The sequence below is a fragment of the Auxenochlorella protothecoides genome (genome assembly GCF_000733215.1).
Source record: "Auxenochlorella protothecoides strain 0710 unplaced genomic scaffold scaffold54, whole genome shotgun sequence".
Classification (NCBI taxonomy): domain Eukaryota; kingdom Viridiplantae; phylum Chlorophyta; class Trebouxiophyceae; order Chlorellales; family Chlorellaceae; genus Auxenochlorella; species Auxenochlorella protothecoides.
The window spans coordinates 418,883-443,501 of record NW_011934258.1 but is presented as its reverse complement, the minus strand read 5'-3'; the positions used below and the strand labels follow the sequence as shown (position 1 = coordinate 443,501).

The window sequence follows — 24,619 nt, the reverse complement described above, 5'->3', positions numbered from 1 at the left end:
AAGAGTATCAGACAGGGATGGCGGCCAGGTGGTCGAGGGGACGGCCTCATTCCTGCTCCAGGGCAGGGTGTGCTGGCTCGTCGCGTCTGCCCTAGCGCCCCTCGGACAGCTGGCCCGCGATCTGGGCGAGGTCGACGCCCATGAAGCGACGCGTCCCCGCCAAGCCAGTCACGCAGACCTCGTCCACGGCAGACCCTGGCCATGTGTCGCGCAGGGACAGCGCCACGTTCCCTCCCTGTGACGGGGTGGGAGAGTGTGCATGCATGGGGAGGGCTCTTGAGCTTACAGCAAGGCACCTGCAAAGCGGCAAAGCAGCACGGCACCACCCGCCCCTCTCCGCCCTAAAGGCCCAGCCAGCGCAGACATACCCCTGCCAGGCTGAGGCTCGCGTCGACGAGAGCGGTGTCCGTCGAGGAGGCTGCCGGGCAGCTGCTGAGCAAGTGGCGTCTGTGGCCATGCCCAGCCACGGTCCGCATGATCTCCTGGACCTGCGATGGGGTGGGCGTGAAGGGAGCAGTCAGTTCAGAGGGATTTCCAGATGTCCAGAGAGCCCCTGTCGGTGCGCTTCAGCCTGCAGGCAGCTGCTTGCCGTCCCTCCACTCGCTAAGCACGCCCCTGCCCGGCGACCCCTCACCATACTCGATCTCCTGACCCCCCACCAGCAGTATTCCCAAGCGCCTACCGCTGCAGGGAGAGGCATGCCGGCCAGTGTCTTGGGCAGGGGCACGCCGGGCGGCTCCAGCGTCGCCTGTGTCACGCGCATCGCGCCGTCCAGACGGAGCTCCGCCTCGTGGGTCGCGGTGCGGCAGGGCAGGGCGCCGAGGTCGTGCTTGAGGCCGACGGCGACGGTCGGGTATGCGGTGACCAGTCGTAGGCGGATGCTGCCCTCCCGGAAGCCTAACACGCTGACGCCAGACAGGGCACAGCACAGCTCGGTTGCGGCGGCAGCCCTGCGTGGATGGGTGGTTGGCAGGCTTTTTGGTGCTTTGTAGGGAAGAGAAGGTTGGGTGTACGTGCTCGGAGGGGCGGGGGCGGCAATCCGGGCCAGGAGCATGCCAACGAAGCACCCTCTTGCCTCCGTGTCATCCAGACGATCGAAAGTATCTCTGTCTAGGACCACGGAATCCCTGCCAGGCACACTAGGGTGCCTGTCGAGACCAGGACCGCTCCCATTGACCAAAAAAATCCCACCCCTGCCCTCACGTTGACACGCGACCCCAACAGCCCCCTCACCAGCGGACCAGGTCGGCGCAGTGGTCGGGGCCGGCGCGCTCTTGACCCCGGCGCGTTCGGCGCGCCGCCAGGTCGCCGGCACGCGCGCTCAGGCCGGAGGCCTCGTCGCGGGCCGCCTGCGTGGCCGCCAGCGCGTCCTCCGACGCGGAGGCCGCGGAGGCCAGATCCGCCTCCAGCCGCCGCGCCTCCTCGGAGGCGACGGCCAGCTCGCGCGACAGGCGCTCCAGCTCGGCACCCGCCTCCTCCGCCCCCCCGGCGGCGCCGGCATCGGGGTCCGCCGGGCCGGGCGCGGGGGGGAGAGTGGCCAGGCGCCCCGCCAGGTCAGCGCCGCGCGACAGGAGCTCGGCCCGCCCTGCACAGACCTCCTCGATCAGCCCCTCGATCTCCGCGGTCAGTGCCTTGTTCCCCGCCTTGACCGCCTGCAGGCGGGCCACAGTGGCCTCCACCTCGGCCTCGAAGTCGGCGAGCTGGTCGGCCTCAGTCCCGGTGGGGAGACCCTCGATCAGGGCTGCGAGGGAGGGCGCCATTTTGGAAGGCATGTGAGAGGGTTGTGGGGGGGTTCCTGAGCATCCCCCTGGAGGAACAAAGTGGGAGTTGCTGCGGACAGTGCATGTCCGCACTGGCCGCTGGTCGAGTCGGGAAGCATGACCAGCTCCTGCACATTGCTACCGCGAGGCCCTCCATCCAAAAACCAAGTGCCTACATGTGATGAAGGACTCCTTGACCTCGAAGTGCAGGAAGCTGTTCTTGAGGCTGCCGAACTGGCGCTTAAGGCGACGAAGATCTGCCTCGCCCACCTCATCCGTCCTGGCCCGGGCGGCGGCCTCTACCTCGTCAAACCTCTGTGCCGTCGTTGCGAGCAGTGACGTCAGGGCCCTGCGCGGTACAGCGGAGGGGGATGTGGCTCATGGGAGGTTTTCCCGGCAAAGTCACTAGCCTTGGGAGTACTTTAACTATCACAGGCAGAATTGTATTCCTAGGCGCTGAAATCAACCATGCATCGGACTTGCCTCTCGATAGCCTCCCCACTGAGCTGGTTGGACGCCTCTGCTATCCCGTCGGGCCCATCTGGTGAAAGGGAAGCTTGGTGCGAGGCATGCCCAAAGCTGAGCCTTTTTGTCACCGCGGGGCCTATGACTTGCGCCATATCTTGAGCGCAGATGGAATGAGATGGACGCCCTGCGCCTTGAGGGGAAAGGTCGTCTTTTAGTGAGTCGACCAAATCGACAGCCAGCGAGTTTCCAATTTGCGCGCCCTGAAATCTGGCCGGCCGCGAAATGACATGCACACTTCCGTAATCCCAACGTACCGAGTCTCAGTCTCCCAACTTCGTTGCGGACATCGTCGGCGGTCTCCACTTAAACACAGGGCATATCACAGCACCAACATTCTCAAGCGTGTCCCCAGGAACATCACAGCATGGGCATCGACTGCAACCTGCGTGACCAGCTTACCTTCTATGGCAGCTTTCACGCGAACAAGTGGAACCAGCTCATTCACTTTGTGTTTGTGCCCGTCATCTTTTGGTCGTTCTTAGTGTGGCTGGCCTACACCCCGGAACTGATTGCTTACGACGTTTACAAGCACCTGCCTTCCGGGACCCCCGCCTGGGCGCTGACTGTCGCGAGGTGAGCCTGCCCGGGTCCGGGAAGTGCTAAGGAATTGGACGTCACTATTCAAGGCTCAGGATGGCGTGCCATGGAATAAGGAACTGTGACGCTGATCGACCTCTGCCTCGTGTACCGGTCACGAGGAGAGGCTGACTGATCGTCCTGAGCTCCTCCCCTTATACCATGTAGGTACCTCTCATTCAACGGGGCCTTCGTCATCACCGCCCTGTATGGAACCTACTACACCGTCCTGGATGCCTTTGCCGGCCTGAGCTGGAGCCTGTGCGTCGGCCTCCCCGCCTGGGCAGGGGCGGTGGCGTTCCGCACCCGTGTGCCAAATGCGTGGGCCTGGGCCATCCTCATCCACGTGCTCAGCTGGGTCATGCAGATCCTGCCCGGCCACATCTGGGCCGAGAAGCGGCGCCCCGCTTTGCTCACATCCTTCTTCCAGGTTGGTTGCAGGGGTGCCTGAGATTGGGGGGGCCAGCGGCAGGTCCAGAAGCACTCTTCGCCCATCGCAACATTGTAAAACGTGTCCCTTCCCAGTCACCAACATGCCCTTCACTACCCTTTACATCTCCCCCAATCTTCTTCCTGCAACCCATGCGCAGAGCGTAGTGCTGGCGCCCCTCTTCGTCTGGTACGAGCTTCTGTTCCTCCTGGGCTACCGACCACAGCTCTATGCCGACATCAACGCCCGCATCCAGAGGAACGTGGCGGAGTACAGGGCCGCACAGCGGCCGCTGCTAGCATCCGGGCAGTAGCTGTGATTGCGTGACACCAGAACACTATGTTTTTTGTCATTTTTTACATGCATGAATCCAAAGTGACACTTGAATCCGGCCATGTGGCAGATGCCGATGCGAGCGAGGGCACCCCAGTGCCAAATCACAGTTTTCTTTTTTTGTCTTGATGGAGGCACTCTTGACCTCAGCTTTGCCTTTCAGAATGCTTTTCGCCTATGCCCTGCCCATCTTTGTCAGAGTACTGTGCTCAGATTGTGCAGCACCCGCTGGCATGCCACATACAGTCACCGAGTGGAATGCCAACGACAAGGGGCAGGCCACCCCATTCATGCCACACTCACTGCAAACCCCAGGCTCTCCACGGCTTCCACCAGCTCTGCCTCGCTGGTGCTGCTGTCGACCACAACCTCCGCCAGCCCTGCCTCGAGATTCACGCTGGCCTGCCATACAGGTTGGGCGGTAGGCTGACTCAGCGGCGGATTCCTGGAGACGAGCGGCAGGACATCATTATACTTTGCAATGCAGAAGCCTGATGCAAGGGAACCTTCCGGTACCAACCAGCCACGGTTGCCATGCCCTCACCGTCTCCACATCGGACCGCTGGACCAGGGTGTTCTCGGTGCGGCTGCTGCAGGCATCGCACACCATGCCCTCCACCTGAGGATAGGAGAAGGGTAGCAAGGCAGGTATTGAACATGTGATGGGAGTATGCATCCCACAGATCCCATTGCACAGCATGAGTTATGTGTAGTGAGCAGAGCACCCCCCTCATGCAGGCCTGCTTGCCTTGAGGACCACCGTTTTCTTGGGTGCATCCGAGGTGACTGCATCCTTGGGACCTGAGGCATGCACGATCATCGACGCATGCCTGGGCACGGTATAGCGGACAGAGCAAGGCGAGGAGTGGGGCCGGGGTGTGGGGTTCGCCATGCGCGCCGGTGAGGGTGTGGGCATGTTGCCCACAGGGACCCCCCTGGCATGGGATGGGATGCAGACGCACGCGTGCATGTGCATCTTGTCGAAGTCTGCGCTTGCCGTTTGTGACTTTGATCAAGAGGATAGGGCCAGACAATACATTGTATACCCACGTCCTGATGCTGGTCAGTGACGGGATGGCCATGCAGGTACCAGTCGGATGTCGTCATGAGGCCCATGCTGCCGGTATCGGCATTCGGTCGCGTGCACCGACAGCATAGTGCATCCACGATTGCGCCGGTATGATACTTCTCCCGTCGAATACCCTTCGAGGGCCTGTGCAGGCCGTGATGTAGGCCCAGGTACTCCCGACGGCCATGTTCCTGAGGCCCAGGCGCTCGCAGGTGGGAGTCTCCACCTCACACAAGCGACGCCTGCTCCGGCTCAGCACCCCCCGGAACCTGGTGGCGGCCCTGACCCTGGTGAGGCTGGCCGAATGTGTAGCTGCATGTCGACTCAAGGGCTTGTAACGTGCGATCAAGCATCAACCACCACACATGAGGGCCCCCACATTCTTCCAAAATAGACGCTGGTGGGCGCCTACCTCACCTGGAGCCTGTCTGCCGGCCTCGCCTGCGTCGGAGACTGCCCCCGCGCTGGCCCAGCCTCTCGCCCCTCGCCCCCGGAGGGCGGGGTCTCCGCCTTCTGCGACGAACACTTTGGATATGGCTGGCTGCGGCGCTGGAACGCCACCGCCGCGCCCCGGTGCTGGACGGCGGAGGGCCACCTGCCAGGGTCGAGGGTGACCTGCCGCAGCGTGCGGGATGAGCACATGCCCGCGGCCTCGGCCCCGCACGCCATGTGCGATGTGCGGGGCCTGGTGGTGGACACCTCACGCATGGTGGGCTGGCGCCATCGGTGGGAGGAGGTCGAGACTTTGCCCTGGCGCCGACCCCTTGCCAGGGCGTCCAGGGGATGGACTGGTTGCGTAGCCCTGGGCCCCACTCCACCTCTCATCAACACCACCAGTGACCACCCCCGCTTATGGTCTCACAATCTTTGCTCCCCACCCTATCGCAGACGCGCGCCCGCTGCCCCCGGCACCGCCCCGGCTACCTGTGCGAGACGCCCACCTACCATCGATACGGGCAGGGCGCCTTTGAGCTGGGCTGCGACTGGCCCTCCTTCTCCCTGGCCGACCACAGCCCCGACCACGGTCGAGACATCTACCAGGCCATGGCCGCCGGGGCGCGCGGCTGGCTCTCGCCCCTGGTCCTGCGCGACACGGCGCCCGAGCCGCGGCCCACGCTGTTCGTGACGCGCGAGGTACGGGAGCACGCCAACCTGTTCCACTGCCTCACGGACCTCTTGAACGCCTTCCTCACGCTGCGCATGCTGGGCTGGCAGACCTGGGGCGTGCTCCTCCTGGACGACCACCCGCCGGGGCCCTTTGACGAGCTCTGGGCCCGCCTGCACGCACGGGGGGGCGGGGAAGGAGGGGACCTGGTCCTGACTGGCGGAGCAAAGTTGCCCCCCGTACCGCGCCTGTCCGACATCACGGCAAGCAAGGAGGGAGAGGGTTTGGGGACTGAAGGGTGCGGGGGGGCTGCATGCTGGGGCGATGGGGTGGCGGCGCGCCGCTTCCAACTCGAGGCCATGCTCCAGTGCCCAAACATGCCGGCCAGCGACACCCTGGCCTGGCAGGCGGGGAGGCTCTTGGAGGCTCACCGACCCTCCCACCGCTGTCGTTGAAGGCCCTCTCCCCCCACATCCCAAAATCCTCACAGGGCCCCAAGCGGCCGCTGTACACGGCCGCCGCCTTCCCGCCCCCGGGGTACACCTCGCTGCTCTTTGCCCACCTCTACGAGCCCAGCAGCTGCCCGCACCCCACCCCGCTCTTCGCCGACTTCCGCGCCTTCCTGCTGGGCCTCTTCGACCCCGCCCGGCGCACCCTCGGCCGGCCCCTCGCCGCCGCGGCATCCGACGCGTTCAACGTCCTGGTGGTCAGCCGGCGCCCCGGGCAGGGCCGACGCCGCGTGGCGCGCCAACTGGCCAATGAGGAGGAGCTGGTGGACGCGCTGCGCGCGCTAGATGGGCTGGAGGGGCGGGCGGTGGCGGTGCACCTGCTGGACCTGGCGGGGGCTGGCCCTGGAGCAGCAGCTGGCGCGGATAGCGCAGACCGACCTGCTGGTGGGCATGCATGGGGCGGGGCTGGCGCACGCCCTCCTGGCGCGGCCGGGGACGGCGCTGCTGGAGCTCTGGCCGCAGCCCGAGGGCATCTGGCGCTGCTATGAGCACTTTGCGGAGTGGGCGGGCCTGCACTACGGGTGAGGCACGGGGGCCTGGTTGTTTGCGGAGTGTTTGTGGATGCAAGGAGGGAGGGAGGGATAGGGTCCGGGAGCGATGCAGGCGGCCTGGTGATTCGAACCGCAGCGTCAACCCAAGGTGCCGGGTCATGTGCCGGGCGAGTTCTAGAGATTCACATCCATGGCAAGGATCCCTGGCAAGAACCCCACACCCCCCATTCCCTCCCCACCCCAGGCGCTGGGCCAACCCCGACCCCAGCAAGCACCAGAAGAGGGGCCCCACCGGCGACACGACGGAGGTGGATGTGGCCGCTGTGGCAGAGCTGGCGCGACAGCTCCTCACCCAGGTGGTCGCCTCGTCGGGTGCTCGCCAGGGCAGCTGACCAGATCGGTTATGGTGCATTGTTGATCTGTATTCGATGATGTTGCTCTGGCCATCCATGCTTTCGGTATTCTCACAAGGAAGCTCTGAGACTGTATGCGTTCGGCATGAAACTCGGCAATTCAGTCAGCGAGGAGAATGGACGTCGGAGTATCATATTTTGGGCAAGGAGGAGGGGAAGAAGTCAGCGTGTAAACTCGAGGTGTTGAAGCCAGCATGGCTCTGTCTGGTGCACAGGGTCAGCAGGGCACGCTTGTGGGCAACTTTGTCGCGCCCGGCAGTTCGACGCACGCACCCTGCAGCCAGCCGAGCGAGCTGCCCTCGGCCCTGCTCCAGGCGGTGAAGGCCTCTGGGTGCGCCCGGACCTCCCGGACCAGATCCTCTCGGGCGATCCAGCGAGTGCCCGCCACTTCAGCGGGGTCCACCTCAAGCCTGTCGCCCCGCCACCCTGCCAGCAGGTAGCTCTGTACCAGCTCCCGATCGTGGAAGTCGTGCAGCTTGAGGTCCCGCAGGTGCGTCGGTGCAAGGGGACCCTGGAGGTCCGCCCTGTCAACACTGATGCCCAGCTCCTCCTTCAGGCCCCGCACAGCAGCCTGCAGGTGTGCCGACCAGGTCACGCATAACTATCATATTGTATTTGGACGGCAGATATCAATGCCTAGGTCCCGCAGTGCCTGGCATTGTCCCACCAAGCCCTGCTCACCTCCACATACACCTCCCCCGGCTGCAAGTGTTCTGCGACCGACAGGTCCCACTGCCCCGGCCCCATTTTCTTGGCGAGGCTACGCTGCTGCAGCAGGATCTTGCCCTCGGGGTCCGTCACCCAGCAGTACACAGCGCGGTGCAGCAGGCCCCGGGAGTGGCACTCAGCGCGAGGGGCGGTGCCCACCACCCGGTCGTCCTCATCCACCAGCTCGAATATCTCGTCCTCGGCATCTGCCTGACCCACCATTAGTCTGCAGGGGTAATTACCATATTTGTGACCGAGTGTAAGCCCGCCTTGCCCTTTTCAGGATCCCACTGATCTGAGATGTCTTGTCAGCGCGCTGTCGGCATTGGCGTGAATGCGCGCAAGGCACACACGAGATGAGCAGGAACAACAATTACAACAGCACGAGCGCGGTCGACATGCTGTTACCAGAGTTCGGTGTTTATACAATCATCGAGGATGGGCGAGGAGGCCGACCACCGACTCCCTATTACGAACGGGCAGAAGTGGTCCAAGAGGAGTCCGTAAACATTCCAAGATCTCATGCACATGGACTCAATCTTATGGTATTAAATCACCCATGTGCATCAGGGACTGGGGTAGGGACAGCCGAGAAGAGGTTTGGTGGCCAATGTCATGCGGCATGTCATTATCCAGGTGGCAACCTCCTCCTCCGAGTTACCCATGCTGGGGCAGCTGACAGAAGCACTCGTGCGCAAGACACATCCCTGGCCAGCCATGCAATCAATATATTACAAACAAATTCTGAGAATGAAAGAATTCATCAAAAAAATCAAGCAAGACACTTAGAGGGGAAAACCTAAGTCGTTGACTTATTTGGGGCAATGAAGGGGGAAAGGTGATGTCACGATGTACATATTCAGTCAGAGCCAGCTGGGCGCCATCTTAGGCGTTGGTTCAGTAGGGCACGCACTGGCGCTGGTCTGTCATGGTCGGTAGCTGGCCACACGCACCCTGCAGCCAGCTGAGCGAGCTGCCCTCGGACCTGAGCCAGGGGTTATAGGCCTCTGGGTTCGCCTGGGTGTCCCTGATCAGATCCTCCCGGGAGATCCAGCGAGTGCCCTCCACCTCAACGGGGTCTACTGTCAGCTGGTCACCCCGCCATCCTGGCAGCAGGTAGTTCTGCACGAGTTCGCGGTCGTGGAAGTTGGGCAGCTTGAGGTCCCGCAGGTGCGCGGGAGCCAAGGGCCGGAGGTCTGCCCGGCTGACACTGATGCCCAGCTCCTCCTGCAGCCCCCGCACAGCAGCCTGCAAGCGATGTGACCAGGGTGATTTGAGCCTTGCTGACACAATTTGAAACCAGAGAGGTCAAGACCTCGTCCTCGCCATGGCCCAGCACCGTCCTCCCAGCTCCGATCTCACCTCCGCATACTCCTCTCCCGGCTGCAGGTGCTCGGCGACCGACAGGTCCCACTGGCCCCGCCCCAACTTCTTGGCCAGACTACGCTGCTGCAGCAGGATGTTGCCCTCGGGGTCCATCACCCAGCAGAAGACCGACTTGTGCAGCAGGCCCCGAGCGTGACAGTCGCCGCGAGGGGCGGTACCCACTACCCGGCCGTCCTCGTCCACCAGCTCGAAGGTCTCGTCCTCGGCATCTGCCGGAGCCAAGATGGTCACTGAGCTGTTAAAACCATACTTTTCACCGATGGGAAGCAGGTTTGGTAACTTTCGGCGTGTGTGCCGATGATCTGAAATGTGTCCTGGTCGCGCTGTCGCGTGCAGGGCGAGGGTTGCGTACGAGGCCCTCTGCCCCCAAGGCCCTCGAACACCGGTGTGAGTCCTGAAGCTTGCCATTGAAAGGTCAGGCTACTGGAATGATGGGGGAATGATGTCTCAACGGAGTACATCGTGCGAATATATGTACGTGGCCAGTTTCAGGGATCCCTCCCACCCACCACGCGTCCGCGCTGTGGCGCAGGGGGCACTACGGGTGTCCGGAGCTGCTGCCGAAGCCGGGGCCTGGGAAGGCCACGATGCACATAAGGAGTTGCATAAGCAGCTGGTGACATACAATCGGAGGGACTGGGGAAGGTTCGCCTTGAGATTAGTGATGTGCGTAACGATGTTAGGGTTGTCATTGCGAGTTGTCATTGGACGCACCCTGCCTTCCGGTCCTCGCCGAAAGTGAGCGGCCTCATTCTGCCAATGTGCAACATACCCTACAGGCTGTCGAGTAGTACACCATTAAAACGTCACAAAGGGTTTTCCAATAATCGGATCGACAAGGTTTGGTTGAGTACCGCGGAAGATTCGGTTACACGAGGAGTGTGCTGCGCAAGATGAGCAACTTCCTTCTGGAACAACGCAGATGCTTCTGAGAAGGGCACAGCGACCGAGGGTGTCGATCAAGCATGGAAAAGGCATGCGGTGTACAGGCTGTTGGGATTTGACCGTTGGGCACATGGGTCCTCTGGAGGACGTTTTCATCGAGGAAGGCCGGCCGTCTGGGTAAGTAACCTAGGACATTAGGTCTCCGAGACCGGAAGTCCTGATGCCCGCACAAGGGTTGGATATTGTCTCGGAGATGAGAGGCTACGCCTCTCTAGGGTGGTTACCGTCTCGCGAATGACAACAGTAGCCATCGCGCGGTCCTCAGCAAACAGAGGCCTCAGAGGTAGGCGAGAGTCACGGCGACGGATCCCTTCTCTGGTGGGTGCAGGGTGAGGCGCAAGCTTACAGGGTTCAGTTTTCATGAGAATATGACAGAATCTGAGAAAATGGAACAGCGGGAGTGTTGCTGTAGTTTTACAAGATTGAAAGTGACGGGGTTTAGGCGTACTGCTCTCGTGGCGAATTGAGGGTCAGGGTTATACAGCGTTACGATTCTCAGGTATCTGATGTGGCCTTACTCCGGCAACATACAATATTCATTGAGGAGTGGCCAGATTAGCGCCAATAAATTGGCGTTCCATGAGCTTCAATCCAGATCGATCACGGCAGGACTGCCCTTGCACAGAGAACTGGATTCGAGAGGGGTGTGCTGTGCATGCGGGGCCACCTCCCGTTAAAGCATCGGCGATGGCGTGTACATGCGAGGCCTGTGGTGGGTCTCACGCGCAACTACCATTACAACAGCACGATAGCGATTACCCAGACTCTCAGAGGAAGCTCTCGTGCATTCAATCGTCGAGGATGAGTGAGGAGGCCGAGCACCAACTCCCTGCTGAAGGTGTGCACAAGTGATCGAAAGGCACGCGCCACCTCTCCGAGATATGAAGCATATCAACTCGAGCTTATGGTACATTGTCACTCATGCATATCAGGAAATGGGGTAGAGACAGCTGAAGAGGAGCTAGCAGCCACTGTGGACAGAAAGGGGAAAGGTAAGGCAGCTGTTGACAACGAAGCCCCTGCAGAAGAGGCTGGGGATGAGGACGACGACGATGAGGAGGCCGACTTTGAGGTATGATTTGCACCTCGGAGATCCCATTCATGGGTGCGAGCATGTCCCTGGAGGCGAACTTTGCTGGCAATCTCCCAAACTTTAGCCCGGAACTCATTGTCACAGGAAGAGGATGAAGATGGGGAGGATGACAGCGAGGCCGGCGGTGAGGTGTGGGAGGCTTGGAGGACCAGGCGTACGAGTTGCTGTGAGCGGTGGATGGGAGAGAAGTGCAGGAAGTGGCTCCAAGTCTGGGCCTCTCTGGACATGAGACAGTATTTGATAAAACAACGCCTGCCCTCATGACCAATAAGTGATCCTCTTAACAATTCATGCACAGGGTCTGATGCGGAGAGTGACGGAGAGGATGCGGCAGAAGTGAGAAATTCTGGTGCTTATGTTTGTTCAAGGCTTTACTGTGTCTTTGTATCCTCAACCTCAATACAGGCTGCCATGGCCCCTTGCAGTTATGATGTGGGCCTGATGCTTGCATCTTAAGCACAAGCAGCGAGCCTCAAATTCCCCTCAAACCATGTTACAGGAGGCCGGCACATCATCTGGCGGCCCGAGGAAGCGCTCCAGGCTGGCAGCCGAGGAGGATGTGGAGGAGGAGGTCATCGCGGGCATGTCAGGTGATGGCACGGCATGTTGCTTTGGGCGACTGGGTACGACGGCTCGTCTTGGAATGGTGGAAAGGTCCCGAGAACAGGGACGTCACCGGATCCCCAGCTGCAGGCGCACGGCGTGACACCGCTGCACCACCTCCTCTCGCCTGATCGTCCACACACTGAGTGCATCTCCAGGTGACGAGGTGGACCCCGGCCTGATCATCCCTGGGGGCAGGCGAGCCCGGCGAGGCCGCCCCTCCAGCTCCGGCGCCGCAGCGGGGCCAAAGTACCAGGCCGCACCCGCCCTCGACTCTGATGAGGACGAGTGGTGACTGTCGCAGCGTGCGTTCCCTGCGTGCTCCACGCCAGGCCTGACGCCGACACTCGGCATGAATTTCGAACCAGACCCGGCTTCAAAATAGGCAGCCTGGTGGCTGCCATGCGCGAGCAGATCAATTTACCAAGGAGTCAGGGAGGTGTCCACACAAGTCTGTCCCTCTGGGACGGTGGGTGGAAAACGGTCCCAAGACCAAGAGTCACGAGCGGCAGTTTGGAAGCCAAGTGGGAGGGATGCCTTTTGGCAGCGACTCCCGTCCGCCCCCCAGCACAGCCTCACCCGTACAGCCCCCTGCGGAAGATGAGACCCAGCGCGGCGGCGCGGGCGCCCAGGCCCAGCGCCCCCAGCGCGGCGAGGCAGGCCCCGAAGCGCCGCACATCGTACCGCAGCGAGGCGAGGTCCGCGCAGCGCGCCAGCAGCCACACGCCGGTCAGGCGGTTGCTCTCGCTCACCACCATGCCCTCCAGCGCCCAGCGCGCGAAGCTGAAGCCTTGCAGCAGGCGCACCGCGCCCGAGGGGTTGCCCTGCCGCGCGATCATGGTGGAGAGCAGGGAGAAGACCGCCGCCGCCAGCTGGGCGGTGCCGGGCTCCAGCACCTGCGGGAGTGGGATGCGCAAGAGGGGGTGGGGGGTAGTTCTAGCAGCAGCCACGGGTTGTTGTGATGGGTCAGCAAGGCGCCGCAAAGGCTGTCGTCCAGTGAAAGCAGGCATTGCTCGTCCCCAGAGTTTTCCCCCTCCCCGCATCCTTCACCCTGCAGCCAGGCAGCCCTGCTCCCGCCGCCTCTATCCCCTTCCAACTCCCCCCCCCCCTCCCTCTCTCACTTCCCCCCCCCCTCCTCTCTCATCCCCCCCCCCCCACCTGGCTCAGGAGGTAGGCCATGCCCGTGCAGGCGTATACGGTGGCTGCGGTGACGGCGTACATCTGCCAGACCACAGCGCGGGGTACCGCGAAGGAGTACCACATGACCAGGTAGACCGCCGAGTGGATGAGCGACAGCACCGCATCCACGCTGTCCAGCGCCAGGAAGAAGGCGAGGCGGTTCAGGCCTTGGAGATGGGTGGGTTGGGGTGGGTGGGGGGGGGGGGGTAAGTCAAGGGGGGTCCGAAGGGTCTGGTGGGCCGGAGGGTGGTGAGGGACATACAAAGCTGGGCACCTCTCTCAGTCAACCCCTCAAGTGTCACTCACCCACCCCACCCCACACCTGGATCAAAACCAAACAACCCACTCACACACCTGCCGCCGCCTCGCGCTGCGCGATGAGGCGGCGCGTGCCAAAGGTGGAGAGCCCGCCCACGGTGGCCATGAGTCCGACGGCCACCACGGAGTAGGTGGTGGACACGGCGTAGTGCATGATGGTCTCCCGCCCGCGGTCGCTCAGCAGGCCCAGCGTCATCCCCGTCACGGCGATGATCACCGTGTCCACCAGCACGCCCACGGGGTCGCGGCTGCGCTGCAGTGCAGCCCGGCCCAGGCACCACCGGTACTGGCGCAGGAAGCCGGGGACCGCACGTGTAGCCAGACGCACCCTTTGGGAAGATAGTGTGGGGGGGTGGGGCGGGGGGGAAAGGGGGAAAGGGCCGCAAGGACTTGTTCAGATGGCTGACAGGACAGCGAGGTGCTGGCGATGCAGGCGTTGCTATCATGTAGCCCGGGCGCTCATACCTGGTGCAGGTCCTCTCGTCACCCTCCCACCCCCAAACATGTCTTCCCATGACAACCACCCACCGTTCGCGCTGGGAGCGTGAGGTGGGGCGCCCCCCGCTGTTCACCATCACGCCGTCCAGCCGGCCCACGGCCTCCACCATGCCGCTCCAGAAGTCGGCCAGGGTGGCGTGCGCCTGGTCCAGCCCGTAGCTGGAGGCCTGCGAGGGGGTGTGGGTTGAAGGAGACGCTTTCAGGCATGCGTGCCAGAGAGGAAGAGGGCCCGGAGCATCAGAGGGACACAACCGGATGCTGCTCTCACTCCCCCGTGTATAGTCTGCTGCGATCCTGGCCGGCAGGGCGTGCGCTCTGCTGGTCCCGCATGTGCGGACCGCACTTCAAGCAGATTTCCTGGTGAGTGGCACTCTGCACCGCCCTCTGCAAACTGGGCAGCCAACCGTTATTCCTTCCCTCCCGCCGCCCACAGCCCTCCAGTAACACCCACCCACTCCCACGCACCTCCCAGACCCTACGGCGCCACAGCCGCAGCGCGGGCCAGGTGACCTTCTTCCCTGGGGACGAGAGCGGCCCAGCGGGGGACAAGCAGCTGTCGAGTGCGTGCGGCGAGCCCTCTCCACAGCGGCCCGAGGGGCTGGCGACAAGCCCCTCCTCGGGATCACAGAGGCGTGCCGGCCGGCGCCATCCCGCGGGCTCTCCTCCCCGCTCCAAGATGCCGTCCCCGCGGCCATACACTCCGCCCCAGTCCGGCCCAGCCTCCGCACCGCCGCCGGCCTCGCGCGCCGCCCAGGCCTCGGCCAGGAAACCCGGCGCCACGGCGTCCAGGCCCTCCGGCCCCCTCCCCCGGTCGCCGGTGATGATGTCCAGGAACGCGTCGGCGGGGTTCAGCCGCGGCGGCAGCACGTAGCCCAGGCCCTCGAAGTGGGTCTGCACCCCCTGCGCCGGCCCGTAGAAGACGGTGCGGCCGCCGGCGCCCAGCAGCAGCACGTCGTCCAGCATGGCCAGCACTTGGGCGGAGGGCTGGTGCACCACGGCGGCGGCGGTGACCCCGCGACGCACGATGCCGCGCAGCGCCGCCACCAGCGCGCGCGAGGCGGAGGCGTCCAGCCCGCTGGTGGGCTCGTCCAGCAGGAGCAGGGCGGGGTCGGCCACGAGCTCCAGCCCGATGGACACGCGCTTCTTCTGCCCGCCGGAGATGCCGCGCGCGTCGGGGTCGCCGATCAGGCTGTCGGCCACGCCCTCCAGTCCCAGCGCGCGCAGCGTGCGCTCCACTGCCGCCTCGTGCTGGGCGGGGTGTGTGTGGGAGGGCAGGCGGAACCGCGCCGCGAAGGCCAGCGCCTCCGCCACGGTGAGGTCGGGGTGCATGATGTCATCCTGCGCGTGTGTTTTGGAAAGGGCGTATGGGTGCGCGGGAAGGCGGGGGGGGGGGGGTGCACATGAGCGGCAGAACGTGCTGGGATGGCCCCTTCCATCTCCAGAGCGTCAGGTTGGCAGTGAAGGCCCGCACAGCCGGCGGCCACGAGGGCACCAGGTGCTGATCAAGGCTCCAGGAGGCCTCTGCTCGCACCACGACCATGAACCACAGTGCTGCCTCCACCCCCACCTCCCGGGCCCTCACCCACCCCTCGCCCTCACCTGCGGTACAAAGCCCGTGACGCGCTTGTACCGCTCCAGCCGGTCTACGACCCCGTTGACCCGGACCTCGCCGCTGCGCCGCCCCTTCTGCGCCCTGCCCGCCAGTACGTTCAGGAGGGTGGTTTTGCCTGCGGCGGCGATGGACGGTGCGACAAGGCTGGCACACAGCCTCGCTGTCGGAGGTTGTCCGGTGCCTGAATCCCCCCCAAAGGACTGCTGCTGTGGCTCCAAGTTTCCATCACACGACAACCTCACGACTCCATTCAACACCCCGGAGCTGCCATTGCAGCCAGGTCCTGCTCACCTGCCCCGGAGGGACCCATGATGGCCGTCAGCCGCGACGCCGCCAGGCAGCCAGTCACGCCCTGGAGCACCGCCTTGCGGCGGGGACCCAGGGCCAGACCCAGCGCAAAGAACTCGATGTGCAGCTGGGGCCGTGGAGAAGGGGGAGGGGCCGGCCCCGCCTCCCCAGCCCCGTCTGGCGGCTGCGCGCCCGCGCCGTTTGCATGGTCTGCCATTGACGAGAGGGATGGCGTCGAGCCTGAGGGCGTCGCGGGGAAGGTCCGGGGGGGGGGCATCGTCTCGCCAGGCGGGATCGGAGCACCGGCTTGGGCGGCGCCGATCGGTCCATCCCGCCCGTCCGCCGCCCTGTCGGTCGGCGCCTCGGCCTGCAAATGTTCCAGCAGCGGGTTGGACCCCTTGTTCCAACCCCGCCGCAGCCACTTGCCCCAACGCTTGCCGGGCGATGTGCTCTGAGCCATGAGAAACCGGAGGGGGGGATGTCTGGTGAGGTGCAGAGGCAAAGGAGACGGCGCATCCTCTCGGCCAGGGATCCATTGAAGCAGGCTTCCTTCGTTCAACATGGCCTCCTTGCGCCTCTGGCGGACCTGGCCCGTGTGCAAGCATCGCCGCACGGCTGGAGGACGTCAAGCCTCCTAGCACCACTGCCACTGACCCCCAGCATCCCTCACCCCGACGAAGCCAGCCTCACCTCTGCAGCGGGGCCCCCCTCCGCCTCCCCTTCCGCCGTCGCCGCAATGTCAGGCGGGGGCAGAGCCTGCGTGCGGCCCCAGGTCACTGCCAGGCGCTCCATGGAGGACAGGCGGCGCATGAGCGCGCGGTACCACTGCGACAGCTGCCATACGATGCAGAGCACCAGGATCAGCAGGAAGTCGATGGTGAAGCCTGCGGAGTGGTGTCGGGGTGAGGAGGTAGGGGGTGCAGCTCCAATCAAGTTAATGTACATCTGCCTGCTTCCACCAGCGGAAGAAACCCAAGTCAGCCGCGGCGAGGCCCATACGCATGCGCTCGTGCCCATGGCGAGCACTTCTGCGGACCAAATACACTGCCGGCCGGCGGCTGCGCAAGCGCAAAGACAATCGGTCTCCCCCGCTGGTTTCCAGCAGGCGCACCTGTGAAGTTGTCGTCGAAGATCTCGGTGCCCGGCGGGCAGACGGCGCCGGGGGGGCAAGCCTCCGGCTCAGTGGTGCCTTGGCGGCAGAAGTGCCGGGCGGGGCAGGGCACGCTGCGCAGGGTGGTGGGGCAGTAGGAACCCCCCCTGCAGTACACCGATCCGGTGCCCTCGCTCCAGTCGGCCACGGGGAAAGCGTGCTCGGGCGGAACGATGCCCCACTTGTCGGCGCCGCCGCAGCCCAGCCCCGCCCGGCGCTTGTAGGCGTAGGGCGCGCACCACATGTCCGGGTCCTCGCCCGGGTGCCCGGTGCGGTAGGGAGGCGGCGGCGGCGCTGGGACGGCCCTGTGCATGGGTGATTTGGTGTGGCGGGGAGCCACGGTGAGTCGAGGCGGTGTGGGTGAGGGTGTTCATGAGAGCATTGTCCGTGTTGGGGGACTCCCGTGTGCAAAGCCCTGCCCAGCCGGCCCTGCTCAAACAGCCCGGTTGCCCTTCCCCTGAACCCCAACCCCCACCAAGCACACCTGGGGCAGTAGGCGCCCAGCGGACAGGGCATGACGCAATCCAGGCCCGAGGGGCAGAAGTAGCCCTCGCAGCAGGGGTGGGTGGCGGCCGCGGCGGCCGACCAGGCACGGGCCTCGTCACGGTGGGCGGGGTTGGCGTCGAAGAAGCCGGGGGAACAGGCGGAGGACGCATTCCCCGCTCGGCAGTGGGGCGTGTCGGGCACCTTCTCCGGATTCTCCGTCGGCAGCATGTACTGTGTGGGTGTTTGGGGGGGTGAAGACATCAAGGGGGAACCCCGAGAGCGCACGCGTATGCAGGCGCAAGCCATGTGCATGCACAGCAGGGGCTTGACCTTCACCGAGAGATTAGACCAGCAGGGGCTGGCAAATGTAAGCCGTGCAGGTCGCGCTGGCCGGCCTGTGCCACGGGGTGCGGTGAACTCCGGCTCACCCTGGCATAGGACTCTATCTCTGCAGGGCGGCACAGGAAGGTCTCCAGCCCCTGGCTGCTGGCGCACACCGGCTCGCTGGCGGGCCCTGAGGGCAGGGGCCAGGGGAAGGAGGCGGCCAGCAGGCCCAGCGCCGGCTCACGCCTGTCCCCTACGCAGAAGGCGACCTGCGCCCGGGTGGCATTCCACAGCCGGTCCACGGTCCGGGACCAGGGGGTGTCCGGCACCTCCGGCCTTCGATGGGAGGGTCCCAGAGGAGTCCATGGCACCCAGTCCGGGCCCCAGGCCCTGGACTGCACCGCGAGGAGGAGGGTGAGCGCGAGGAGGTGGCGACAAAGCATGGAGCCTGGCAGGTGCTCAGCTCGGGCTGGGGTGTTCCATGACGATCGGCATGCCGGGGGCGATCCAGGCCCAGTATGTCATGACAATTTCCCTCGAAAAGACAATCGCTGGATCCCTGCTGCCTCGGGACTCTGTGCCGAGCGTCCTTCAGGATTTGAACATGGTTGCGTTCCGGGGGTCAGGGTTTTCCGGACCCCCCGTCGGCCGGTGGTGGACGCTGGCTCAGGGCTGTCTTACAGCAAGAGCATGGTGGCAAGATGGGCCCGTCTTCATGCCCTATCGCTCATTCAGCACGTCCAGCGCACACCTCCCTGTCGAGCCGTGTTCTGGCAGCAGGCCTGCAAGGGACGCCCGCAGCGCCGTCAGCGCAGCCACGCCCGGCTCCGCCCCTGCGGCCTCCACCGCCACGCCGCCCGCCTCACACCCCGCCAGCGCGGCGCCGGCGAGGCTGTGCCCGCCCAGCATGCCCCACAGCACGCCGGCCGTGAAGGCGTCGCCCGCACCCACGGTGTCCGCCACCTGGCGCGGCCGGGCGCGGCCCCTAGCCTCGTCGCCGCTCCGGGCGCGCATGACGCACCCATCCTCCCCCAGGCTGACCACGGCCAGCCTGCACCGACCGCTCAGGAAGGCGAGCACCGCCTGCAGGGGGTCGCTGTGGTCGGCGACCGTGTCGCCTCCGAGCTGGGCCATCTGCGGACAGGTGTTGTGGGTGGTAGGTTTGCCTGGGGCCTGCTCCTCCAAGGAAGGACCGAAACCCACTCGCCCAACAAACCAGCCTCCGCCCGCTCCCTCACTCCCACGCTGTTCCCCCAACCAAAACAGATAAAACCTCAAACGCGCCTTGTACACCACCGCCGCCTCCTGCTCGTTGCAGAAGACAATGTCCACCAGCCCCGCCTCCAGTATGCGGAGGATGGCGGGCCAGGCGCCCCGGACCAGCTCCAGGGAGGCTAAGTCGAGCGAGGCGAGGGCGCCGGCGCGCCGCGCCGCCCGCAGCACCCCCTCTGCAAAGCCCCCACGGTACAGGCAGTATCCCTCGCAGTGCACGAGGCGCGCGCCCTCCAGCAGGCCGCCCGGCACCAAGGCCGGGTCTTGCAGCTGCGCGGCAGCTGCCAGGCAGGTCCGCATCGTGCGCTGGCCGTCGGGCGTCACCTGGTGGGTGAGGGCCCAGGGCGCGGAGATTATGGGACCACAGGCTCTTGATAGTGAGATTAGATCCTCGTGTTATGCTCTGGCAGGGTGCACGAGCGAGGCCGCCAAGTCCACCATAGATACAATCACGAAAGACACCTTCACAGAGTCATGGAGGCTCCCAGCACCTGTTCTCACCAGGCAGAGGCAGGCTGCGGTGGGCTGGGGGGTGGAGAGGAGGGCGGGCAACACGTCATACTCCTTCAGGCCGGAGGACACCAGTTGGGCTTCCGCATCCTCCCCGACCATGCCGCAGAAGCAGACGCTGGTGTCGCCGTCCCCCGAGAGCACTGCCAGCGTCTTGGCAACATTGGCCGCAGAGCCTCCCAGCGCCCTGTCGGGCAGTGTGAAGGAGACAAGAAATGCTTAATAGCACCTGATGATCACTATCTACTCGGGTGACAGTTAATGGAGGGCGAGTCGCCCAACATACATGCTCCCCAGTAGCATGGCGCCGGTACACCTCGACCCACCTGCGTGCCGTTGCCTGGACTGAGGGGATGGAAAGGAGACCTTCAAGCTCCTCAGAACTCACCAAGGAGCAGCCACCTGGTTCTGCGCCGATATCATCCAGCACAGATGCGGGTACATGAGCCACAATGTCCACGATGGGGTCACCGAACAGGACCACTTTAGTGCCGACCATGCCAGTCAGTCCAGGCCTTCACATCAGTGGGCGTGTAACCTATCAAATTTGCATCGACATATGCTGGAATCATCCTTCGAAAAGTTCTGCACGAGACACAGCCCCTCAAGTGATATTCGCAGGTTCTGGCGCCCGACTTTCGGGGTGCCCAGCAGGTCCTCCGCAGGGGGGTCCCTCGCACTTCAGTCTCTCTCACGGACGCTAGCGAATACTCTGGGACCTAAATGTACATTAAGGTTTGTCATAGCCCACCGCAGCACATCAGTTTCTCCCGCACTGTATCAGCAGCCCATAGCTGGTAGATCACTCCAGCCGAACGCGCCCCGGCATCGCGCAAGGATGTTATAGATGCCCGGAATATACTCGTTATGGATTGTTGGACGGAACGGAGGACTGCTTTACAACAGGGTGAGCGCCAGATCTAGCGTGTGTCGTGTAGGTGCCCTGTCTTAAGGAGACCTGTTCAATTCTCCACCTAGCCTGGCCCCCATTTGGTCAGGATCTGCTGCCGCTCCCCGGTCTAGACTTCAATGACAAGCTACGCCTTGCGAGCAGCTGGTACGTACTTGTGTGTGGTGAAAAGATGCACTGGCTGTAGGGATGAAGCCACCTCCTCTGTTGACCTCCTTCCTGGCTTTGTCTGGCACTGCAGGTTTGGCATGTGCAGCATCGCCACCCAGCTTTCTCCAGTGAAGGGCAGCTCAGGTATTAGATGGCTGGACACGTATGGCACGAAGAGTCACGATGACGAGATTGGGAAGTATGGGCTGTCCGAGCGCTTGCCTTATGGCATGCTGTGGGTCAATGCTTGTACCAATCATGAGCCCTTGACGCCCACCATGCGCCAGAGATCAAGCTGATGCAGGCCGACAACTTCGATTTGCACAGCTTCCAGACCCTGACCGGGACGATGTTCATGATGATCACCCAGCCCAACACCCCGGAATCAGCAGAGACCTTGCGAGGCCCGTGAGTGTGCAACACATACGATTACGGGCAGGCGTGGTCTTGGCGATGTCTGGAGTTGCTGTGGGGCCTCGTGCAATGGCCGGCCTCCTCCTGCATTACAACTCCCTCTGCGCACACCCAGCCATCCTCCTCATACCCACGTGAGGTAGGTGCCTCACCCCAGCTCCATCGCTGTGTTTGCAGGGTGTACGAACTGTACGCAGACTATGTGCTGAAGAATCCTTTCCATGAGATGGACCAGGTCATCAAGGCAGAACTGTTCGACAGCCACCTGGTAGCCACCCTGTCGGCCAGCAACAGGAAATGGGGGGCCGCTTGATGACCGATGCTCATTGCTGAGGCGCTCAGGATGAGTGGGCCTCTTGTCCTTTGACGTGCTGTAACACTGAGTGCCCTCCACTCAGGGGCCCAGGTCTCCCTTTCCCTCCGTGATACTACTGGCTGTTGATGGATCAAGGTCTCCTTTGCCCTGCCCCAGGCGAGTCTCAAGCGTGCGCTTGCATTTCCTGATTAAAGTATCGCACAAAATCCGGCAGAACAGGCACCCGGAAAGTCCTTCTAAGTCACACTCAAACCAGAATTGGGCCATTGACACCGCATATCCAGCGGGCCGGGCCGAAACTGTACGACAATTCAACGGGCTACTTCACCACGGCAGACTGGGAAGCAGCCGGCGTCGCTGTGAAGCCTGTATACCATGGAAGCCCTCTACACAAGCGGTGTCCCCTTACGAATCGCATAGATGCCTACCTGCACGGCGGAAGCCGTAAGTACAGGACCTCTATCATGCGCGAGAATAGCCCTCCCTACAGGTCACGAATCCAAATCGAGCCCCCATCGGACTCGCGTTTGCTGCTCTCAGCAGGGCTTGCGACATTATATGGGGTCTCATTCAGAATTTGAATCCTGGATGGAAGGGTAAACTCTCCCATATGAAGGAGCCCTGCATTTACAACTCTCTTCGTGCAGGAATTCAGCTATGCGACTCGTGAGAACGTCGCTTGGGTAGAGGCTCTCCGTCACAGAGAGCCTTCACAGCGATGCCGGCGGCCTTCAAGTCGGCCAAGGTCATGTAAGCCGGCGCAGGATCACACACACTGGGCCCGTCCAGCATGGTATGCGGTCTCAGTGGGAGTTTGTGCTTCATTCATAGTTTGAAATACATTCCGGGGTGTTTAGTTTGGCAGCATTGTTAGCTAAACAGAAGCGGGAAGAGCGGGTGCTACGACAAGCCACGTGGACTTTTGCTGGGCGCGCCCATCCCCTGCAGCCGGGCGTTGCGCGTCAGCACTGGATGCCCCAAACTAAGTCATACACAGTCTCAAGCTCGAGCAGAATAACACTAGAGTATTACTCAGCTGAACATACATCGATAGCGAGAAGCTTGGTGGACTCGAGGCGTAGCTGGACATCTGCATCTACGCCCAACATGGAGGACACCCATCACGCGCACAGCTCTTCCATGGGTTGGGGGGATCACGACCAGCTCTTGGGCGCTGGACAGGCGACAGGGCGCGGGTTTGGCGGCCGACACGCGGTGTTCTCTTTCAAGACGTCCTGGCGGGTCCTGAAAATCAAACTGTCGACTTGGAAGCGGTGAGGCGCAGGGTGTGTTATGTGGGTCGGTCCTGGCATATTCGCCGTCATGCAGAATTAGAGGACACATTCAAGGCGGTGCAACGCGGCAATCGCTGCACTCGCGCGCTGCAATGGAGCACTCTCCCTGCCGCACCGGCTCATCTCCTCGGACCGTCCAACCCCTGTTCGCCAGGCGGACGGAGAGCTGGTTTGACGAGCTGAGCATCAGCAGCAGGCGCAGGGGGGGTGCCCCGCTGCTCGCCTGAGATCCTAGCCTCCCCAATGCATACCCGCGCAGCATTCTGGCCTTGTACAATGTCACCCTTGCAGCTCTTTGCTTCCCTGCTCCACCTGGGCCTTCCCGCGGAATGGCGCGTATCGATTCTTAATTCTGGGCTGGTGCCTGCCCGGCACCTACTTGCTGTTTGCGACCGCACCTTTGTTTGTAAGCAATGGCTTTTGGGTTGTGGAACCAACATGGTGGGTGTGGCTGCGTCCAATGTACAGGGGCAACCCCATGCATGATCATCGGGCAGTCCAGGCCAGCTTCAAGCACCTGCCCCGGCTTCAAGGCACTCCGAGCAACTGCCACCCAAACCCCTGCGCCAGCTGCGGCCGCGCCGGCGCCTCGGCCGCCCGCACCGGCCGCTTCATCACCGCCCACCTCCCGTCCTGCTCCTGGCTCTGACGCGCGCGCGCCGCAGGGGGCCCCCCCTCACCAGAGGGGGGGGGCGGCTGCGCCAGTGCCATGCTGCTCCAGCTGGGGCCGCGAGTGTCGTCCCCGGCGCGCTCGGCCCTGGGCGCCGCCCCAGCCCAGCCCCTGCCGCCGGAAGCCGCGTCCCCGGCGCTCGCGGGGGCTGCCCCGTACCGGGTCCAGGACCGGTCGATCTTGAACAGGCCGCGGATGCCGCCGCCAAACGCATCCAGCACCTCTGCCGGGAGCGCAGTGTCGGAAAGGGGTCAGTATCAAGGCCAGTGCTTGCACATTTCATGACCATCGAATGCATGCACCGGCACCCTGGCCCCGCAGGGCGTGCCGTCAATTGTGCCCGGCAGCGAAGGGAAGAAGACGGGCACCGTCGCAGCGACAGGCCACATCACGGCCACAGTGCCGGAGCGCAAGGGCAACACTGGGCGCACACCGTTCTGCCCGGGCAAGTCCCGATCCCAGACACCTTCCCCCGCAACGCGCACCCCACCTTTCTGGTCAGCGGCGGCGGGGAACTGGGCGATGGCCACGTCCGCACCCTCCCAGTCCAGCCGGTATGCCCCCTCCCAGCGCCGCAGGTAGTAGTGCAGGTCGGCGGACAGGGCCACCTCCGTGAAGCGGACGGGGTGGTCGGCCTCTGCCGCCTCCATCGCCGCCAGCTCGGCAGGCGTGACCCCCGGCGCGACCCTGGGGATGCGGGGGATGGGCGGGGCGTCGAGCGCTTGAAAAGGCATGCGGGGTCGAGGGGATATCCATACGACTGCTTCTCCCGGGCCTTCCCCCTCCTCACACACCAAGAAACATCGACCAACCTCGACAGCGGGCGCAGGGGCAGGGCCGCGCCGGGCGTGCGCAGCAGTTGGACACAGCGCTGCGGCTCCTGGCCCACGCCCACGCTGACGAGGCCGTAGCGCCCCGCCAGCGCGTGCGCCACGGCGCGCTGCCCGTGCGGCATGGGCCACAGCGTGCGCCGCTGCGGGCCGCCGCCGGCCACGAAGTCGGCCAGCGCGGCCTCCAGGCGCGATATGGCGGCGGGGTCGCGCTGCGCGGCAGAGATCAGGGCCGCGTCGTAGCGGACCTCGCGGCCGGCCGCGCTCCCCCCGGGGCCAAACGCGCGCGGCACGGCGGGGTCGCCGTCCACGCCAAAGGCATCGGCCAGCGTGGCGCGCCGCGCCGCCAGCGCGCAGGCCCCATCGCAGGCCAGCGGCGGCGGCGCCTCGCTCTCCTCCAGCGCGTAGTGGCTGGTGCGCCGCCCGCAGGGGCACCGCGTCGTCTTCT

General features: G+C 64.0%; 13 protein-coding genes across 13 annotated transcripts in view; 5 read left to right on the top strand and 8 right to left on the bottom strand.

Annotated features, from left to right (window-relative positions):
- Positions 1-91: 91 nt before the first annotated feature.
- F751_4791 (hypothetical protein) lies at positions 92-2,380 on the bottom strand (the record flags this gene model as incomplete). The annotated part of the gene is made up of 7 exons (XM_011400892.1): positions 92-235; positions 369-488; positions 683-950; positions 1,234-1,472; positions 1,596-1,741; positions 1,937-2,109; positions 2,277-2,380. 7 exons carry the CDS (start codon positions 2,378-2,380, stop codon positions 92-94), a joined length of 1,194 nt encoding a protein of 397 aa, XP_011399194.1.
- Positions 2,381-2,652: 272 nt separating this feature from the next.
- F751_4789 (putative endoplasmic reticulum membrane protein) lies at positions 2,653-3,607 on the top strand (the record flags this gene model as incomplete). Its single annotated transcript, XM_011400890.1, has 3 exons — positions 2,653-2,861; positions 3,033-3,294; positions 3,455-3,607. 3 exons carry the CDS (start codon positions 2,653-2,655, stop codon positions 3,605-3,607), a joined length of 624 nt encoding a protein of 207 aa, XP_011399192.1.
- Positions 3,040-3,399, bottom strand: F751_4790 (hypothetical protein; the record flags this gene model as incomplete). Its single annotated transcript, XM_011400891.1, has 1 exon — positions 3,040-3,399. The coding sequence occupies one exon, from the start codon at positions 3,397-3,399 to the stop codon at positions 3,040-3,042; it is 360 nt and encodes a 119-aa protein (XP_011399193.1).
- Positions 3,608-3,915: 308 nt separating the features above from the next.
- F751_4788 (putative cation-transporting ATPase) lies at positions 3,916-4,743 on the bottom strand (the record flags this gene model as incomplete). Its single annotated transcript, XM_011400889.1, has 3 exons — positions 3,916-4,029; positions 4,172-4,246; positions 4,660-4,743. 3 exons carry the CDS (start codon positions 4,741-4,743, stop codon positions 3,916-3,918), a joined length of 273 nt encoding a protein of 90 aa, XP_011399191.1.
- A 138-nt stretch (positions 4,744-4,881) lies between these two features.
- F751_4787 (hypothetical protein) lies at positions 4,882-6,256 on the top strand (the record flags this gene model as incomplete). Its single annotated transcript, XM_011400888.1, has 3 exons — positions 4,882-4,986; positions 5,091-5,405; positions 5,585-6,256. 3 exons carry the CDS (start codon positions 4,882-4,884, stop codon positions 6,254-6,256), a joined length of 1,092 nt encoding a protein of 363 aa, XP_011399190.1.
- A 339-nt stretch (positions 6,257-6,595) lies between these two features.
- Positions 6,596-7,193, top strand: F751_4786 (EGF domain-specific O-linked N-acetylglucosamine transferase; the record flags this gene model as incomplete). The annotated part of the gene is made up of 2 exons (XM_011400887.1): positions 6,596-6,831; positions 7,046-7,193. The coding sequence occupies 2 exons, from the start codon at positions 6,596-6,598 to the stop codon at positions 7,191-7,193; spliced, it is 384 nt and encodes a 127-aa protein (XP_011399189.1).
- Positions 7,194-7,431: 238 nt separating this feature from the next.
- On the bottom strand, positions 7,432-8,144 carry F751_4785 (Isopentenyl-diphosphate Delta-isomerase; the record flags this gene model as incomplete). Its single annotated transcript, XM_011400886.1, has 2 exons — positions 7,432-7,785; positions 7,896-8,144. 2 exons carry the CDS (start codon positions 8,142-8,144, stop codon positions 7,432-7,434), a joined length of 603 nt encoding a protein of 200 aa, XP_011399188.1.
- A 675-nt stretch (positions 8,145-8,819) lies between these two features.
- F751_4784 (Isopentenyl-diphosphate Delta-isomerase) lies at positions 8,820-9,401 on the bottom strand (the record flags this gene model as incomplete). Its single annotated transcript, XM_011400885.1, has 2 exons — positions 8,820-9,170; positions 9,285-9,401. 2 exons carry the CDS (start codon positions 9,399-9,401, stop codon positions 8,820-8,822), a joined length of 468 nt encoding a protein of 155 aa, XP_011399187.1.
- Positions 9,402-10,759: 1,358 nt separating this feature from the next.
- Positions 10,760-10,930, top strand: F751_4783 (hypothetical protein; the record flags this gene model as incomplete). The annotated part of the gene is made up of 1 exon (XM_011400884.1): positions 10,760-10,930. The coding sequence occupies one exon, from the start codon at positions 10,760-10,762 to the stop codon at positions 10,928-10,930; it is 171 nt and encodes a 56-aa protein (XP_011399186.1).
- A 1,594-nt stretch (positions 10,931-12,524) lies between these two features.
- Positions 12,525-18,247, bottom strand: F751_4782 (ABC transporter G family member 28; the record flags this gene model as incomplete). The annotated part of the gene is made up of 13 exons (XM_011400883.1): positions 12,525-12,845; positions 13,108-13,295; positions 13,483-13,775; positions 13,975-14,111; positions 14,410-14,462; positions 14,673-15,282; positions 15,544-15,671; positions 15,848-16,054; positions 16,148-16,295; positions 16,535-16,728; positions 16,956-17,299; positions 17,479-17,711; positions 17,909-18,247. The coding sequence occupies 13 exons, from the start codon at positions 18,245-18,247 to the stop codon at positions 12,525-12,527; spliced, it is 3,195 nt and encodes a 1,064-aa protein (XP_011399185.1).
- A 277-nt stretch (positions 18,248-18,524) lies between these two features.
- F751_4781 (hypothetical protein) lies at positions 18,525-20,085 on the bottom strand (the record flags this gene model as incomplete). The annotated part of the gene is made up of 4 exons (XM_011400882.1): positions 18,525-18,938; positions 19,248-19,400; positions 19,578-19,773; positions 19,913-20,085. 4 exons carry the CDS (start codon positions 20,083-20,085, stop codon positions 18,525-18,527), a joined length of 936 nt encoding a protein of 311 aa, XP_011399184.1.
- Positions 20,086-20,685: 600 nt separating this feature from the next.
- On the top strand, positions 20,686-21,373 carry F751_4780 (Trafficking protein particle complex subunit 4; the record flags this gene model as incomplete). The annotated part of the gene is made up of 3 exons (XM_011400881.1): positions 20,686-20,737; positions 20,934-21,054; positions 21,238-21,373. 3 exons carry the CDS (start codon positions 20,686-20,688, stop codon positions 21,371-21,373), a joined length of 309 nt encoding a protein of 102 aa, XP_011399183.1.
- A 1,673-nt stretch (positions 21,374-23,046) lies between these two features.
- The window catches only part of F751_4779 (hypothetical protein), a gene marked incomplete at both ends in the record, with an annotated part of 3,597 nt that continues 2,024 nt past the window's right edge, over positions 23,047-24,619 (bottom strand). Inside the window, 4 exons of the mRNA XM_011400880.1 lie at positions 23,047-23,069; positions 23,352-23,564; positions 23,832-24,028; positions 24,154-24,614. Of these exons, the coding sequence (XP_011399182.1) occupies positions 23,047-23,069; positions 23,352-23,564; positions 23,832-24,028; positions 24,154-24,614 (894 nt within the window). The remainder of the gene's footprint in view (positions 23,070-23,351; positions 23,565-23,831; positions 24,029-24,153; positions 24,615-24,619) is intronic.